Source organism: Callorhinus ursinus, unplaced genomic scaffold (assembly GCF_003265705.2).
Source record: "Callorhinus ursinus isolate GAN/ISIS: 27379988/994484 unplaced genomic scaffold, GSC_fseal_2.0 scaffold19, whole genome shotgun sequence".
Classification (NCBI taxonomy): domain Eukaryota; kingdom Metazoa; phylum Chordata; class Mammalia; order Carnivora; family Otariidae; genus Callorhinus; species Callorhinus ursinus.
The window spans coordinates 16,542,442-16,559,233 of record NW_027397081.1 but is presented as its reverse complement, the minus strand read 5'-3'; the positions used below and the strand labels follow the sequence as shown (position 1 = coordinate 16,559,233).

At 48.8% G+C, this 16,792-nt stretch overlaps 1 protein-coding gene across 5 annotated transcripts in view; it reads right to left on the bottom strand.

The window, feature by feature from the left end:
• Positions 1 to 1,771: 1,771 nt before the first annotated feature.
• Positions 1,772 to 16,792, bottom strand: part of POU2F3 (POU class 2 homeobox 3) — a 74,231-nt gene continuing 59,210 nt past the window's right edge. For 4 of the 5 annotated variants that reach the window (XM_073904029.1, XM_073904032.1, XM_073904033.1 and 1 more), the window contains exons 7-13: positions 14,704 to 14,886; positions 14,169 to 14,310; positions 12,397 to 12,533; positions 10,439 to 10,600; positions 5,180 to 5,246; positions 3,937 to 4,069; positions 1,772 to 2,997 (exon numbers count right to left, since the gene is read on the bottom strand). In XM_073904029.1, coding sequence (XP_073760130.1) covers positions 2,958 to 2,997; positions 3,937 to 4,069; positions 5,180 to 5,246; positions 10,439 to 10,600; positions 12,397 to 12,533; positions 14,169 to 14,310; positions 14,704 to 14,886 — 864 coding nt within the window. In that variant the 3' untranslated portion in view covers positions 1,772 to 2,957. The remainder of the gene's footprint in view (positions 2,998 to 3,936; positions 4,070 to 5,179; positions 5,247 to 10,438; positions 10,601 to 12,396; positions 12,534 to 14,168; positions 14,311 to 14,703; positions 14,887 to 16,792) is intronic. The other variant, XM_073904031.1, reaches the window with a different exon arrangement.

Sequence of the window (16,792 nt, the reverse complement as noted above, 5' to 3'; positions counted from 1 at the left end):
ACAGATGTTTATGGCAGCTTTCGTTATAAAGGCCAAAACTTGGAAGCAGCCAAGATGTCCTTTGGTAGATGAATGGATAAACTATGGTGTATTCAGACAATAGAATATTATTTATTCAGTGCTAAAAGGAAATGAGCTATCAAGCCGTGAAGACATGGAGGAATTTTAAATGCACATTACTAAGTGAGAGAAGCCAATCTGGAAAGGCTATGTACTATGATTTCAACTATAGGACATTCTGGAAAACGCAAAGCTATTAGAGATGGTAAAAAAAATCAGTGTTCGCAGGGTGTAGGGGGGAGAGAGATGAACAGGTGGAGCACAGAGGATTAGGGCAGTGAAAATACCCTGCATATTACAATGATGAGTATATGTCATTATATTTTTATCCAAACCTGCATCATGTGCAACACCAGAAGTGAGCTCTAAGATGAACTGTGAACTTTATGTAATTATTGTGTGTCAATGTAGGTTCTTCCTTCGTTTAAAAAAAAAAAAAAAGTACTTTCTGGTGAGTGATGTTGATGATGGGAGGTTATGCACACGAGGGGGCAGGGGTGTATGGGAAATCTCTGTACCTTCCTCTCAATTTTGGTGTAAATCTAAAACTGCTCTAAAAAAATAAAGTTTTTTTAAAAAGATGAAATGAATGAAAACCAGCATGTGGTTCGTGCCCATCCAGGGATGCCCCCCAAAATAAATAAATAAATAAGAGAGAAAAGAAAAGAAAACCAGCATTGTGAACAGTGTAACTACCCATGGGTTCCTGGGTCACAGAGTTGTCCCTTTATATATTTAAATGAGTCCCAAAGCCTCCTCTTGATGTCTCTTTGCTGCATACCTAGCCCCTTCCAACTGGATCTTTTCTTGAGACAGTAACCACTACCAGTAGGCTTTCTTCTCCAGCTTCCTGACATGAAATATTTGTCTGAATATAAAGTTCATTCAAACATCAGAAATAGCTAAGTCTCAATTACTTACATATAGATTTCCCACTTGGATATTGTTTACAACAAATGTTTCATCCCAATTTCAGTTTTTCCCCATGAGCCATTACATTTTTGAAGGGCCTCCCCTTCCCACAGGTCAGTGTTTCCTTCAGGAATGGTAGCTATTTAAATTTTTATTAACCTAAGAAAAACTACCAGGAGAGCTTCCTTGTCCCTCAAGGCCCTCAGCAGAAGTCACAGTGCATTCAAAAGCCAAATATATTTGATTATTGGATTACGCTTTGCTTTACGTATCTATTGATTCCCATTGTGAATATTTAATAATTGACCTTCAGGATATCTGCAATATGAGCTTTTCAGCCTCTGCTTCCATCTCTAAAGTCCGAATGACTTGGCCTTAAACATTTACCATCCTCCCACTTAAAAATCTTCCCACCAGTTTCCTGCTACTCTGCCCTCAAGGTAGTTCTGTCAAAAAGAGTAAGAACTCTGAACTCCTCAAAGCCCTGTATTAATGTTTGTCATCTTTAGCATCAGTCTGGGGAGTAACAGACTTAATGCACCAATTTGAAAAATTTTTCCCCATCCCATTTCTTTTAAGTAATATCTGCGCCCAATGTGGGGCTCCAACTCGCATCCCTGAGATCAAGAGTTGAATGCTCCACTGACTGAGCCAGCCAGGTGCCCCCCCATCCCATTTCACTATGTGCACTCATATCCCCTCCCCTCAACAAAAGACACGGAACAATAACCTAACCCTCTTCTTATCAATAGTGGAATCATTTTTATCTTAACTATACAAATTTATTTAGGAACAGAGAGATTCCTTTGAGTCTCAACATTTTCTTGGATATACAGTCTTTTTTTTTTTTTTAAGTTTACCATTTCTGGAATGGCTTCATGTTACATCTCTACACACTGGCCCACAAAGAAGGAGACTAGAGATAATGTTCCCGAGAAGTCAACAAATACTCCCAGCCCATGTGGGAACTCTCTTGTGGAAGCTAGCACAGTATTTCACACTTTGGCAATTTTTTTCCTTTCTTTTTCTTTTTTTAAAAAGGAGATAAAATATTACAGAGATATCTTCAAAATTCACACCTGAGTTAAACATTTAGCTGGAAATTTCCACATTAAGGAGACAACGTAGCTGCAAAAACAGGAAGGGGCTATATACAGGTACTTTGCCAACGTAATTGTTACGTGTTTGCTTTTCTGTTCTTCCTCCTGCAGCCAGGGGAAGGGAGAGAGGACCAGAGAAGGACAAGGAAGGAGAGAAGGAATAAACACTCCTGAACTCTGGGGCAGGTGTAGAACACAGAAGAGCACCTGTGGGCAGAGAATTGCGCCCAGGGGACTGAGGGTGGCTCAGCCTTCTGTAAAGAGGAAGGATCCTGGAAAAGGCCATCATGAGTGGATTTGGTTCTAGAAAAGGGGGCGGGGCTACAGAGAACATGGGGTGAAATGAAGAGTCAGTCAGAAAAGTTTGCTCAACAGAGAGAGCATCCAGGCTTTGGTGGAGACGTCAGATTCCAATCTTTTCACAGATTTTAGAGATTGGTTCAGAGATTGTGGCCAAGTTTGGAGTCAAAACCATGATCTCTCCTTCTGGCTGTTCGGCACACTGGGCAAACTGCTGTCCCCAGAGGCCCACAGAGGAGTTGGAAAATAACGGCAAGGTGTCCTTTCTGAGAAAGACTACTGCCACCGGGAAGCCGTGTGAAGTATTTGAAACTAGAGGATCGGAGCACAGGGAAAGAAGGTGAAAATGGTTAACACCTGGTGGCGGGGGGGGGATGTGATTCAAGAGCACTAGGAGCCAGCGCGTGGTTTAGTCACAGTTCGGATCTCTGGAGACCCTCACTCCTGAAGAAGCAAGAGCTTGGGTTGACAGTGGGGATTCTCTTCCTCTCTTCCGACAGTGGTCTGTCCATACAGAGAGGGCGTGATTCCCTTCCTCCCAGGGGGACATGCAGGGCCAGGTGGATTCGGAGAAACTTTTTGGCCTCAGTGGAGGTAGGTGGGATGATTCCATCGGTACCAAGATCTGGAAGGAAGAAGAAGCGAGTCAATCCTAAAGCTGCCAACAGGATGAGGGAAGGCGCGAAGGGGCAACGAACTCCTAACAGGTACGGGGTTTCTTTCTGGAGTTAGATTATGGTGATGGTTATGCAAAATTGTGAATACACTAAAATCCAGGTGTCGTACACTTTAGATGGTAATTTTTACTGTAGGTGAATTCCTATCTCAAAACATTTTTTTAAAAATGTGCATTATATGGGATTTTTGTCCTCCTTTTGTGGTGGGAGAGGTTGAGGAGCCCCAGTATTTTGGGCTGTGCAACCGTGGGCTGGTAAGAGCTGGCTGCCTTGCTGAATGGCCTGGGTTTGGACAAGAGGATTCATCTCCTCCCACAGGGCGACTGCCTAACTTTCAAGTCTCTGCTTTGTTCTGACTCAGGGAAGAATCTCTCAAGGCACCTGCTCCGAGAATAGCTTTCAAAAGGAGCTGACTCGTGGGCCCCGGAGGCCGCTGCCTTCACTGCATCACAGGTGGGAGTCCGAGTGAGGCAGCGGTAGTCCTCCTCTCTCTCGTTCTGTCAGCCACACTTGGCTGCTCCCGCTCACACCAGAACACCCCAAGAACAGGGTTCCCGGCATGAGGAGGAATACTCCTAAGCCCACTGAAGGACCTGGCCCTTTCTAACGGGAGTGTTTGGAAATTTCCACCCTCCCGGTGAGGATGGAAATTTTGGCTTTGTTGACATCAGCTCCTTGCCAGGACGGCTCCCTGGCCGAAGCTTCTCCTTAAAGCCTCCTCCCTAGGGATATGGTCCAGCCCAGCTGTTCACTCTGTCCCCCCACCCCTGCCACCCCACTCCCCTTTCCAGCCCTGTGACGAGCTTTCTTTCCAGAGCTAGGGACCCAACTTCTCACGTGTCCCTCGACCCTGCTAGGATGTCGTGGTCCTCTCTCCTCCACCTTACCCCGAAGAGTTAAAACTGGAGGAGCTCACTGCCGCTTTGGAGTTATTTTGAGATGCAGTGGGGCTGTTGGCCTGGAGTCCTGAGCCGGGCGATGAAGACCTGCTGTTGTTCCCTGGGGAACAGGATGACGTTACTGAGGATGAAGAGAGGCAAAAACAAGGGGGAGATGATGCTGCTGGGTCCTGGGACCTCCTGCCACAGCCCTCAGACATGTCTCTCCAGAGAACTCCCACTCCTCCCTGCCTCCCACCCACCTGCCCACCTCCTGCCACGTTAGCATCAACACCCGGCCCAGAGGGGCTCTCATCATAAATACTCCTCTCAGCTCGGGCCCTGGAGAGCAGCACAGCTGGTTCTGCAGGTCCGAGACTTGCCAAATGCAAAAGGACAGATGCCAAAATCATCCTACTGCAGCACACACCCTGGGCTGGGCATATGTAGCCCCAGACCAAGAGACAGGAGGGGCCAAAGAACAGGAACTCTTGGAAAGGAGGAGAGGAGGGAGAGAGGGAACAGTGAACAGGAGAGGGAAAGAGAATCTGAGAACACAGCGTCTCTGGGGTGCCCATCTCCACAAAAAAGATACACAGATTTCTAGAAAGAACACAGCCAGGAGAGAGGAGCCCCCAGTCTCGGTCCCTGGCCATTCACTAAGCGACTCTGGCCCATGGTGCCTTGCTTCACTTCGCCGAAGCGCATTTTTGTCCTCTGTAAAATGGCAGATTTGGATGCTTATTTTTGGATTTCCCAAACAGCGTGCCGGGAGTAAGGTGACAGACACCTTACCATCCAAGCAAGCCAAGATACTCTGAGGAGTGGGAAACAGTGCAAACGTTATGTCAGGACAAGAGGCAGACACTGGGACGGTCCTGGGCATATCCAGACAGATGGTCACCCTCCTAGTTCTTTGAAAGTCTCTAACTACTTTTTGAAAAATAGAGTTCGGGAGGAAACTGGTTTGGGAAGCCCTGCCTTCCACACAGCTCCTTTAGGGATGTTAAATGCACTCCGGTGTTGAGAAGTGTGGCAACTAAGACAGAAAGCAAACACTTGCTTTCATCTTAGCTTCTCCAGCATTTCCCAAACTTACTCGATGGTGGAACCCTTCTTCTCCGAGCACAGATCTTCCTAGCCTTTGAAAGACATTTAAGGAATGCTGACCTAAGCAGTTACCGTTCACCTCTACCATCCCCCTGTTGAAAGGACTTCTGGAGTTATTCAGAAACCCCATGGCAAAGCTCACCTGTTCCAGGCATGGTGCTGTGGACAGGAGGGACAGAGAGGGGGCCCAGAGACCCAGAGGGAGAGACCTGAAAGGCAACAGAAATTTGTAAATGTCTGTGTCTGCTTCTTTCTCCGATCTTGAGTGCTTCTCCTAGGGTGCCGGGTCCCCAGAGGGCAGACAGCAGGGCTCAGCTTCCCTGATGACTGCCTAGTTCCAAACCTACACTTTGTCCCCCACTTCCACAAGAAGGCCTGTGGATCACATGCAGCATCGGCTCCGCTCTGGCCCGCTCTGGCAGGGGCTGCCCGCTGCCGACACCGGGCCCTGCCCTCCCTGCCGTGGCCCCTGGCGAGGCTCTTCCGCACAGCCAGGCGGGGTGATGAGTGATGCCTCTTGGCTCCTGCTGGGGCAGACACTGTTGGTTGGCTATCTATTCGCCAGTCCCCAGTCCTTTTTTTTTTTTTTTTTTTTAATAAAAGATCCCTTTGCTCAGGGCAGCAGAGCCCAGCAGCTTCCCAGCCTGATGTAGGAGAGGACCCCCGACTCCCCACAAAAAACTGGAGGGGCTGAACTTCGGACCCTGAAGCTTTTCATTTGGCCCTGGGGACCTCACAGCATCATCAACTCTGAGATTGGGAAGGGACTTAAGAGGATTCAGTTTAAGCCCTTCAGGACTCTCCCCCTTCAGATTACTCCCTTAGCACAACCTAGAACAAGATGTAATAGGAAGAATGGACTTGGGGGCCCAACAGATCTGGGGGTGAGAACCTGGTTCCACCATATCGCTCCATGTGACTTTAGGCAAGTGACCTAACCCCACTGAGATCTGGTTTTCTCATCCATGGAACAGAGCTAACACCTCCCCTATATTTCCTTTTAATTAAGATTTAATGAGATAACATCCATAAAGCTTCCCCCTCAATGCTTGACAGAGAGCGCCAGGCTTGTTAAATGTTAGTTGCCTTCCTCCCTGAAGTTAGCCGCCGACTGTCTCTGGACGCTGTTCACCTCTTCATCTGAGCTGAAGTCTGCATACCTTGCTTCCGCTTCATTCTTCTCACGCCGACAGAGCAAGGACAGGGGAAGGACGTTGGAAGGAAGTTCTGTTCGGGGAGCTGGGATTCGATGTTCCTCCCCTCCCTGGTTTGGATCATCCCCTCCCGACAGGATGCAGCATGTACTCATTTCCCAATTAATCAGCTGCGGCTCTTCTGTCTTCACTTACTTGCCCATTTACAAGGAGCCTCCTCACTAGGCAGGGGGCCCACGAAGGGTGGGGACAGGTGTGGGGCCGTGTGGTAAGAGATGTTATCAACCAACCAGCTCTCTCCCTCTCCTCCCCCTCCTTCCCTCCCTATTGGCACACCCGAGAAATTTGTTGTTGTTTTAAAATAAATAATGTATTTAGTCACTGTGACCAGCTTCTTCTGTTTCCTTCTGGAGGCAGGCTGTGCATATGCAAGCAGATATATATATCTTTTATATATGACTCCCCCTTTTCAATTGTTTATATAAATGGTAGCATTCTGCCCACAGTGGTTGGTGCCTTTTTTTTTTTTTTTTTTTTTTGGCTTAACTGTATATCCTGGAGATCATTTCATATCAGAGCAGAAGAAACTATGTCCTAGTGCCAAGGAGACTGTCCCAGTGAGACCTGAGGAGAAGATAGAGTCAGAACATTTTCTCCCTCTGCTTCCTCCATAACATCACAAGCATGAACGGTCATTACTTATTTAACATCTTTCTCCCCAACTAGGCTGTCAGCTTCCAAGGGCAGGATGATGCCTGAGGAGTTCTACTACAGTGTCTACTACCATGTCTGGAACTTTGCAGGTGCTCAGTAAATATGTGTTGCATGAATGATGAGAAGGTATCAGGCTCCTTCCCAGCTCCTCTATGCTTCCCACTGCTTTTCTCCATGTGGGAACCAAATTGAGAACCTACTTCCCAAAGCCCTGTGTTTAAAGATTTCAATGCTCTTCTGACATGGCTCCATTTCCTTAACACGCCCGACATAACCTTGTCCCCGCCCAGCACTCCAGCCTCCTCATTCACCCTCCCTGGGTTGCAGCCCATTCCAGCCTGCTATGCTTCCTCTTTCCACCCGGCCCAGCCTCAGGGCCTTCGTATACACTCTTTCCTCTGCCTAGAATGTTCTTCCCTACACTCTCTCCTCCCTGTGCACCGCCACCCCCATTACTGTCTACTTATGCTTTGGCTGTCAGTTTGAGCATCATTCCTCCGAGAAGCCCCTGACATCTTGCCCTAGGTTAGGTCCTCTAAATCCTCCTGCATCCCCTCTGGAGATTTCATCCCAGAGAGCATTTATTCAATGTCTGCGTTCCCCGCTGGACTGCAAGCAGGGATCCTAAGCGTCCTGTGCACCCCCGTGTCCCAATGCCAAACATTTGGTGGGTACTCAATAAATATTTAAGAAAGGAACTGTGAATGAATATCATGTTGCCTCCAACTTCAGAGTTTCAGTGGTTCCCTAGAGCTTGCGGGGTAATTTAGTATCTGTGGCCCATCGTGATCCAGCCCTCACCAACTTCTCTTCGTCCCCAAGCCTTTGCTTCAGCCAGATGGAAATGCTTGCGCGTCCCCAAATGCAGCATGTTGTTTTATAATTCCGTGCCTTCTCACAGATGGTTCTTCCTGTCTGGTATGTTGTTCTCACTAACTTCTAATTTGTTCTGCAAACAAATTAGGGGGTCAGCCCTCCCAAACTCCATTCTGATTGGAGTGTCTTTGATCTGTGTTCTTCTGGGCTCCCAGAGCACTCCTACAGGGCTCCTCACATCTTCACTGCAATGTCTTGCCTCTTCTGACTCCTTCTGAGTGTCCTCCCTTGATCCTCTTCGTTGACCCGTACCTCAAATGCTGGTGTTCCCTAGGGTTAAGATCTAGACTTTTCTCTTGGTTCCCTTGTGCAAACTCCGTAACTGAGCTCCTCCTCCCCCAGGATCTCAGCCACCACCTTATGCTTCTGATTCCCCGATCCATGTCTCTATCTTGGCCTTCACTCCTGACCTGCGGACCCATAATCACAGGTGCCCAAGGACATTCCCACTTGGGTGTCCCACAGGCTTCACTGTACATTATAAGGATGTAAAGAATGGGGATCATCACTTTTTCCCACTCCCAAATCAGCTCCTCCCTCTGTGTTGGCCTGTTCCATCAATGGCATACCACCTGCCCCATCAACCCAACCTGAAATGCTGAGAGTCAGCCCAGAGTATTCCCTTTCCTCCATCGCTCTCCTTGCCCCCACCCGATTTCCCATTCATTACCCAAGACCTAATAATTCTACCTTCTAATTATCTGTTGAGTCTCTCCCATCCCCTCATTCTTGCCCGCTGCGTTTACTTCGGCCCTCATTACTTCTCTCCCGGATAACTGCAAACACATTGTAGCTGGTTTCCCTACAACCAGTCTTGCGTCTCTCAAAACCACCCTTTATACAGCAGAGTGATCATTCCAAAAGCCAGATCTGATGATGCCAACGGCCTGCTCAAAATCCTTCAGTGACTCCTCTAAGGCTTCAAATTCCTTAGCATTACACATCGTCACCTCAGTCTGGCCCTTGCTGGTCTGTCCAGCCTCATCTCTCAACATCCCTCCCACAGGGAACCACCTATAGTTCCGGGAACGTGTCATACATTCATCCTCCCTGCTCCATCCTACTGTTCTCATACTTTCCCCCATGAGAACTCCACCCTACACTTATTTGCCTCTTCACTCCTTGTCCGTTTAGACTCAGCTCAGGTATTAATTATCTCCTTGGGGAAGCCTACTCTAACCACCACCTTGTAAGGCTTTATTAGCTGCAACTGCTAAGTTCTCCTCAAGAAATTATCATGTTGTTTATCATTTGTTTATTTGTCTGTCTCCTCTGCTAGGCAGTGAGATCCTCCAGGACAGGGGAGAGATGTTGTTTATTTGTGTAACCCTAGCACTCTGCACAAAGATCAATATATAGTAGGTGGTCAAGGAATGTTTGGTGAAAGAACGAACAATGGTGTCATTTTTATGAGACAGCTATGTTCCACGCCAGACAAGGCTGATTTTCACCCATCTCTGAGTGCTGGAAGACTTGAGGACAATACCATTGTCCTCAGTTCCCTTAACCTTCTAACCATATATATCAACCCCAAAGATGAAGAAGAACTTTCCCACCTCTACCCTCCAGGCACTCTCTCTCCCTGGAGGGAGAAGATATTTCTTATTCCCCAAACTTCCAAGTCTGCCTAAACTGCAAATTATTCCCAGCTCTGACCTCCAGAATCATAGATACAACTGTCTACTTGACACTTCCTCTTGGATGCTTAGATGTACGTCTAGCTTAATCTGACCAGCTCCAAATTCTTAGTCTTTTCCCTCAAACCTGTACCTCCAGCATTCTTCATCATCTTAAAAAAAACATGGCAACACCTCCGACCAGTTGCTCAGGTCAAAACCCTTGAAGTCACCTTGGCTTCATTTCTCATACTCCGTATCTGAGCTGTCAGCACATCTTGTTGGCTCCATGGTTGAAGTGTATTCAGAATCCAACCACTTCTTGTCACCGCCATGGCTACCCTCTTAGCCTAAGCTACCTCTATTCTCAGCCTGGGTATTGTAGTTCTTCTCACCCGTGTCCTGCTTCTAGATTATTCTCCATGCAGCAGCCCACCTCAGCCAGCTCAGACTTCTCTGCCCACAGTTCTCCAGTGGCTTACTTCATACAAACTCAAAGCCAGGGTCCTTTCGTGACCTCCATGAGCTTGGGTGGTCTGCTCTGTGTTACTCCTCTGACTTTCCCTCCTATTCTCTCCTTCCTCAGCCTGCCCCAACTACACTGGCTTCCTTCCTCTCCCTCAAACATGCCAGGTCTTTTTACTTGCTGGTCCCTCTGCCTGGAACACTCTTTGTTCTAGATAGTTCTTTCCTTCTCAACACTTTGGGCTCCGCTCAAATGTCACCTGACCAGGGAGGTCCTCTCTGACCTCTCTATTAAAAAAGCATCTCCCCACAGTTACTTTCAATCCCCTTACTCTTCTTTATTCTCATTTATATTATGTAGATTCTATATACGGCATATTTTTGCTTGCTTGCTTGCTTGCTTGCTTATTTATTTATTTATTTATTTATTTATTTATTTATTTAATTTATTTATGGCATGCCCCTCGCAACTCCCGACTGCCATCTTCCCCAGGATGGAGAAGACTTTTTGCCCTCCAGGCACCATTCCTATCCCTCCCCCAGTGCTTGGTGGCAGCTTGGTTCCCGGTCACTCACCAGGCGGGAGTTGTAGACAGGTGATTTGATGGGTGTGGTCACAGGGCAGTTGATTCGCTTCTCCTTCTGACGTCGGTTGCAGAACCAGACTCTTACCACTTCCTTCTCCATGGACAGCTGCTCTGCAATCATGGAGATCTCCTCGGAGCTGGGTTTGGGGTTCTACAGAGACCAAAGGGATAAAATGTGGTCAGGAAGAACAGGGAATAGGGGCAAGAATCAGGGAATGGGGGCCAGATGTTCCAAGGAAACAAGATAGAACAAGAGATGGATCAAAAGCTTTAGAATCAGCCCTAGGATGGAATACTGGCTTGCTTTATCAGTTACTGTGTATCCTTAGGAAACTGCCTTAACCTCTCTGAGCCTCAGTCTTACATCTATGAAGTGAGAATAATAATGTCTACTATGTAGGATTGTTGTGAGGATAAAATGAGAAAATGTGTGTAAACTGCCCAGCATGGGGCCTGCCACAGAACAGAGGATCCATAGATGGGGTTCGCTTCTCTCCCTTCTCCCTTCAGAAGTTCTGAAAAGAGGAGTCTCCTGCTGAGTTGGGTGGGGCACCCGAAACCCATGTTCCCCTCATGAACTTTTCTTGTGTTATTACTGCCTGTCCTACCTCCAAATAGGAAAAAATAGAGCCAAAGCATGGGGATCCATCGAGACTGAGGAGATATATGTATTATACATAGCTATATGTTATAAATGTGTGTATCTATCTCTCCATTCTCTTGTTCCAACCTCTCCTTCCACCCCATCTTTGATCTCAGCCCCTCTCCCTCCTTCCTACACCCCCTTCCCTTACTCATGCTGCTCCAAGAAACTAATCAACAGGAAAAGCCAGCTCTTGTCATCCTGCCAGAAGCGGCCATCAGATCCTTGAGCCAGATGCCCTGGCGGATTTGCCGGAGTGGGCAGCAGTCTTGGAGGCCCCGGGCCCACAATGTTAAGTGAGGCCAAGGGCACCTCCTCTAGGGACATGTGTGGTGTGGTGTGGATTGAGGCTCTGGAAGCTGGTACCTAAGGGATCCTGATTAGAAGCTGTTTCGACACACCTGCTTTCCCCTCTTCCCTTCCCCAGCTCCCACAGGGCACGTAGCTGGTATTATTAACTGCCACATACTGGCTCAGGAATATGCTTTTGCTACAAGTTCAAACCAGTGTACGTATAATATGATCACAAGCATTTAAATACATGTGGAAGAAAGAAGGAAAGACAGGTAGATGCGATTTGATGGTAGATTTTTTTTCCTTCTACTTCCTTGTGTTTTCCTAGTTGTTCACAATGAGCATTTACTACATTTATAATTAAAAAAATACAAATTCATGCATAGAAAGTAAAGAATTTGAGATGGTATCTATACTTATCATGATGAGCACTTTGTAATGTATAAACTGTCAAATCCCTGTTGTACCCCTGAAACTAACGTAATATATGTCAACTACAGGTCAACTATTCCTAAAGAAGAAAGAAAGAATTTTATACAGGGCTCTGGTTTACCTCAGGTGAAGACAGAGATCCACCCTCTTCTGGGACCCTATACCCCATTCCTTAAATCTCCCAGCGAGAGGGACAATGGGCCCTCAAAAGATGTCAGGGCCACACCAGGGTACGTGTGGGCGGGTGCATGGGCACCATGGTGCGCACTCGATGGGACTCTCAATCACAGGATTTCATATGTTGTCATTGTCACACTTTCACATTTTTGTACATCAGTGAATTTTTTATATTAAAAGGTTGAGCCAAAAAAAAAAAAATGTCAGGGCAAGAAGGGTCAGTGGGGGGAAGAAGTTCCTGGCAGTCCCTTTCATCGGCATATATGGGGGCCTGCAGAGGGTGTGTGCACTTGCTTTCTGACCCTTTCCCAGGGCAGGTGTGGTGCGCAGGGGCCTGAGTGTGTCCGCTCATCCAATTGTGTACATCAGCCCACCCGCTCCCACCCGGAGGAGCCGCTCACATCTTGAAATCTCTTCTCCAGAGTCAGGCGGATATTGGTCTCGATGCTGGTCCGTTTCTTCCTCTTCCTACCAAACACTTCATTGAGGGTGGGGAAAGAGCTGGGGGTGTTCATCGAGGGGTCTGATGGAGACGTTTCTGTCGGGAGGTGGAAAGGCAAAGGAAGCTCAGAGAAGAGAATGCACTGGCTGGGGCAGGCTCGGTGTTCATGGCCTTGAGGTCCAACGCCATTTCCTGGTGAGCTCTGCAGTGGCTCTTTTAGGATCAGCCCCCACCCCCAGCAGGAGAACTGGAACAGGCCAAACATCCTGCTTCTCCTCACAGCTCTGGGCAAAGGTCCTCCGCGACTCCCACGCCCACGCCTCCAGTGTTTGCGGTCATGGTTCAGGGACACTGGGCCATCGGCGGCATGGGTACGTGTGAGTAGGTGTGAGTGGGGGCAGGCAGAGCTCCTACAAGGAACGCTCGGGAGTCTGTCTTTTCCCCAAGGGTGGCTGGATGCCTGGATGTGAATACTGAGTAGAGTGGGAAATGGTGTTTTGAGCTAAAAGCAATGGCACTCGGTGCCAGAATGTTGGTGTTGAAGTCACTTTCTTTTCAGTGTTTAAGTGGTGGAGCCGAGGCTGTAGGGCCAATGCGCAGGGATACCCCTCAGGAAGGATTCAGGCATCCGGGAGGGGGTCACCCTAGAAATGACCTACAAGGCCTCTTCCCAAAGGTCCTCAGCCCCTCTGGTCATCTCTCTCACTTCGGTGATCCGAAAAGAGTTGCGTAAGGGACAACCTGTCGGGGGCAGCTTCCTTGCCCCTCCCATGTTCACATGGAGGGACTTCTGAGGGGGCAACCCCCTTGGCTGCCTATCCTTCCTCTCCACAGTGACCACTCATCCACGTGTATCTACTGACTAGAGTCCTGCCCGGCATAGACTCTGCTCCTTCTCTCTGCCCACACGACTGGTTCTCGGCCAGGGGCGATTTTGCACCCCCTTTCAGGGGACACCTGGCAGTGTTGGGAGACGTATTTGCCTGTCTCAGTGGGAGACAGGTGCTGCTGGTGTCTAGTGGGTAGAGACCAAAGATGCAGCTAAACACCCTGCAGTTCACAGGACAGCCTCCTACAACAGAGACTGCTCTGGCCCAAGACATCGATAATGCCGTGGGGAAACCCTGTCCCACACTGCTCCCTGACGCCAAACTCTTCCATCAAGTATTCCAAACACTTGGCCCTCGGCTTACACCCTTGACCTCCTGGAATGCCTCCCAGGTCGCCCTGTGGACTGAATCCTGCCAACCCCACTAGTCCAGCTCACCGTAACTCCCTGCCTTCTGAAGACTTACTCAAGATTAGCCGGATAAAGGGCGTGTGTTGTGTCTATGGCGTTCCCCTCTCCCCCGTGAGACCCTAGAGGACCCACTTCCCTATCTTCCTAAACTAGACACGGTCCAGAGAGCAAGGTGGATACGTGTGTTCACTCTGGGGTGCTGCCCTAAGGTCTACACTGGGTGGGTCTCTGGTGGAGAAGAGAATGGGGCCAAGTCTTCATGGGCCACCGACCTAACGCCATGTCCTCCAAAGGGCCTTCTCAGGAATGAAGCCGACATTTCCATCTCCACTTGCCTGTCTCCCATGTCTTATTTCTCAAATGGTTCCAGACTCAGGAGAAGAAGGGGTCTTACATGATGACTGCCCCAAACCCCAACACAGACAGGCCACTAGCCCCTTCCCTGCAGAATTGTCTAGGGCACTGTCCACCCTTGCGTCTCCACCGCCTACCTGCATCGTGCAACCACTTCTCCAGTAGCGGCTTGAGCTTGCACATGTTCTTGAAACTCAGATTGAGGGCCTCGAATCGCGAGATGGTGGTCTGGCTGAAGTCGTTGCCGTAAAGCTTTCCCATCGCCAGCCCCACATCTCCCTGCATGTGGGGATCAAGAGGGAGAAGCCGGAGAGACAGGCTCCTTCTCTCCTTTGTCCCACCATCCTAGCACCAACCACGTACGCCGAGAACCTCCAAGCACCCGCCTGTCACCTTGGCTCCCTTCCAGGTGTTTTCCCTCTCGGGGAATTTGGATCACTTCCCTCCTCAGACTCCGAGTGGGCTGTGCCCATGTGCCTAACCCCTTGCCTGGCTTTCATTCCTCCCTGTCCCCCAGCAGTGTCCTCAGTTTCCTTACCCACGACAACCATGCCCTATTCTCTGGGGACACAGCGACACAATGGGCTTGCCCCAAGTACATAGAACTCCAGGTTCAGGAAGCCCCGTCTCACTCACTCAACCCAATTCCTTCTTGCTCCTTGCAAACCAGACCTGTGTGAAGCCCAGCTTAATGCGTCTCTGCTTGAAGGTCTTGGCAAACTTCTCCAGCTCTTCCAGATCACTGGGCTCGTCAGCCCCTCCAGAGCTGGGTAGATGCTTGGGCACTGGGAGATGTGGGGACGCTTCCAGCTGAGGTTCTAAAGAAGATCCTGGCAGCCCAGGGCGCCCAATTGCCTAAGAGGGAACACATGCCAAATAGATCCACAAATAATCAACTGATCAAATGGCATTTTCTGTTATTGTGTACTAACAGGTCCACTTAGAGGATGACAGACCCCTGGGTACACTTGATTCCTGTGTTTTCAGTGGTGTGGAAGTGAGAACTGAGGGTTTCTATGAAAGGACAGCAAATAGCTAGAATAATTGGGCAGAAACAGTAGGAGTGCAAGACAGGGAGGTGTCCTTTCTGGGTTTTAGGCTATGACTCATTGTTTGACTCTGAGCAGGTAACTTCCTTCTTTCAGTTTTCCACCGTAAAAGGAGCTAGCAGGGTTGTTTACAAAGATTCCCAAAACAATTCTCAGAATAGGATGGGGAAAAAGGTTGTTTGCCTGCCTGTTCTTTTCCACAAAGCAAAGTAACTGAGGTGTTCAACAGGCATTAACTGAAGAGAACAGAGGACATCTGAGACTTGTTATATTAATAGAATTTCCATAGAATTTTAAACTCTTGCGACTGCCATTGTACTTTCTAACCCATCCTTTTCTTTCCTGAGAGTGTTTCGTTGTTGTTTGTTTTTCAATCAGAGGTATTCCAGTGCCATCTACATATAGCTTGATCTCATTTACGGTTGTCCAAGAGATAGTCTTCCTTCAGGTTATTTTCATAGAAAAATGGACCTTAAAACCTGGAGTCCATGTTATGCCCTTTTGGGGTCAGGAGTGAATCCAGCTCCTGAAGACATCCATCACTCCACAAGGAGCAAATCCCAGACCAAGGGGGCCAGGGACCATGTCCAGTCCCAGGGCCACTGCCCATGTGGACAACTTGGTCCAGGTCCACCCTCTTTTCTCCCTTTCCCAGCTCACTCTTTTTCTGGACTGGGGTTAACTTTCCTCCTTGTCTCCTCCAAGACACGCAGATTTACCACTCAGATGGGCATCCTTAAGAGGAGGAAGGTAAAAGGACCCAAGAGAAGTGAAGGACTCCTTTCCCTGGTGAAGGATCTTTTAGAACAGAATGATTCGGAAGCCTTATGGATTTGATCCTGCTTTGCAGGGTGGGGTGGCCCTCAGGGCAAAGCTTCAGCCCTCCTGAGACTTCCTTTTCCTTGATTCATTTGTTCTGTAATCTGACAAGTGCTGAGTTCTTTGCTAGACCTTCTTCTCCCTCCCTTTCACATCCAATCAGATGCCAAGTTGCATTCCTTCAACTTCCTCAAACATCTCCCCGTTCGCCCCCTCCTCTCTATTCCTATTGCCACAACCCCAAGCAAGTCCCTTATTACCGCTGCCCAGGACGATCTTGATAACTTTCTGAACAGTTTCTTTGCTTCTTACAGTGCAAGATGTAAGAGTTGATCTTAGGCCTCTGTAAGATCTCTTCCAGATCTAAGTCTGTAATGATGAAATTCTGAGTCCTCAGGAGGAAGAAGAGTTCAGGACTCCCGTGTTCCCATTCCTATTAGCCACTAGATGGCACCCTCTCCCCTTCCAGATGCCGTCAGTGGTCTCTCTAGCCCTCGAGAGCCAGGGTCCTTAGTGATGCGTGGGGGATCTTAGCCCAGAGAAGGGACACTGGGGCGTTGCAGTTGTTCCCGGCTCTTCTGCACGACTGTCCCTGCAGACCATGTCCTGCAGCCGTGCAGGTTATTAACTGCACGGGGGCACCCTGGTGAGGCGAGGCGAGGCGAGGCAACCCCCATACGGCTCCTGCCGCGCTTAGCAAGCCACACACCTGGCATGAGGTTGCATCTGGCCAGAGGAAGAGGTGCCTTCTAAATGGCAACCAGGTGCTGGGTGGAAACACGGCAGCTCTGCAAACTGCCCCTCTCACAGATCGCAGACCTCCTGACCCACAGATGCGCACACGCTGCAGGAGGCAGTCTAGAACAGTGGGTCTTAAGAGGGACCCAGAGGTG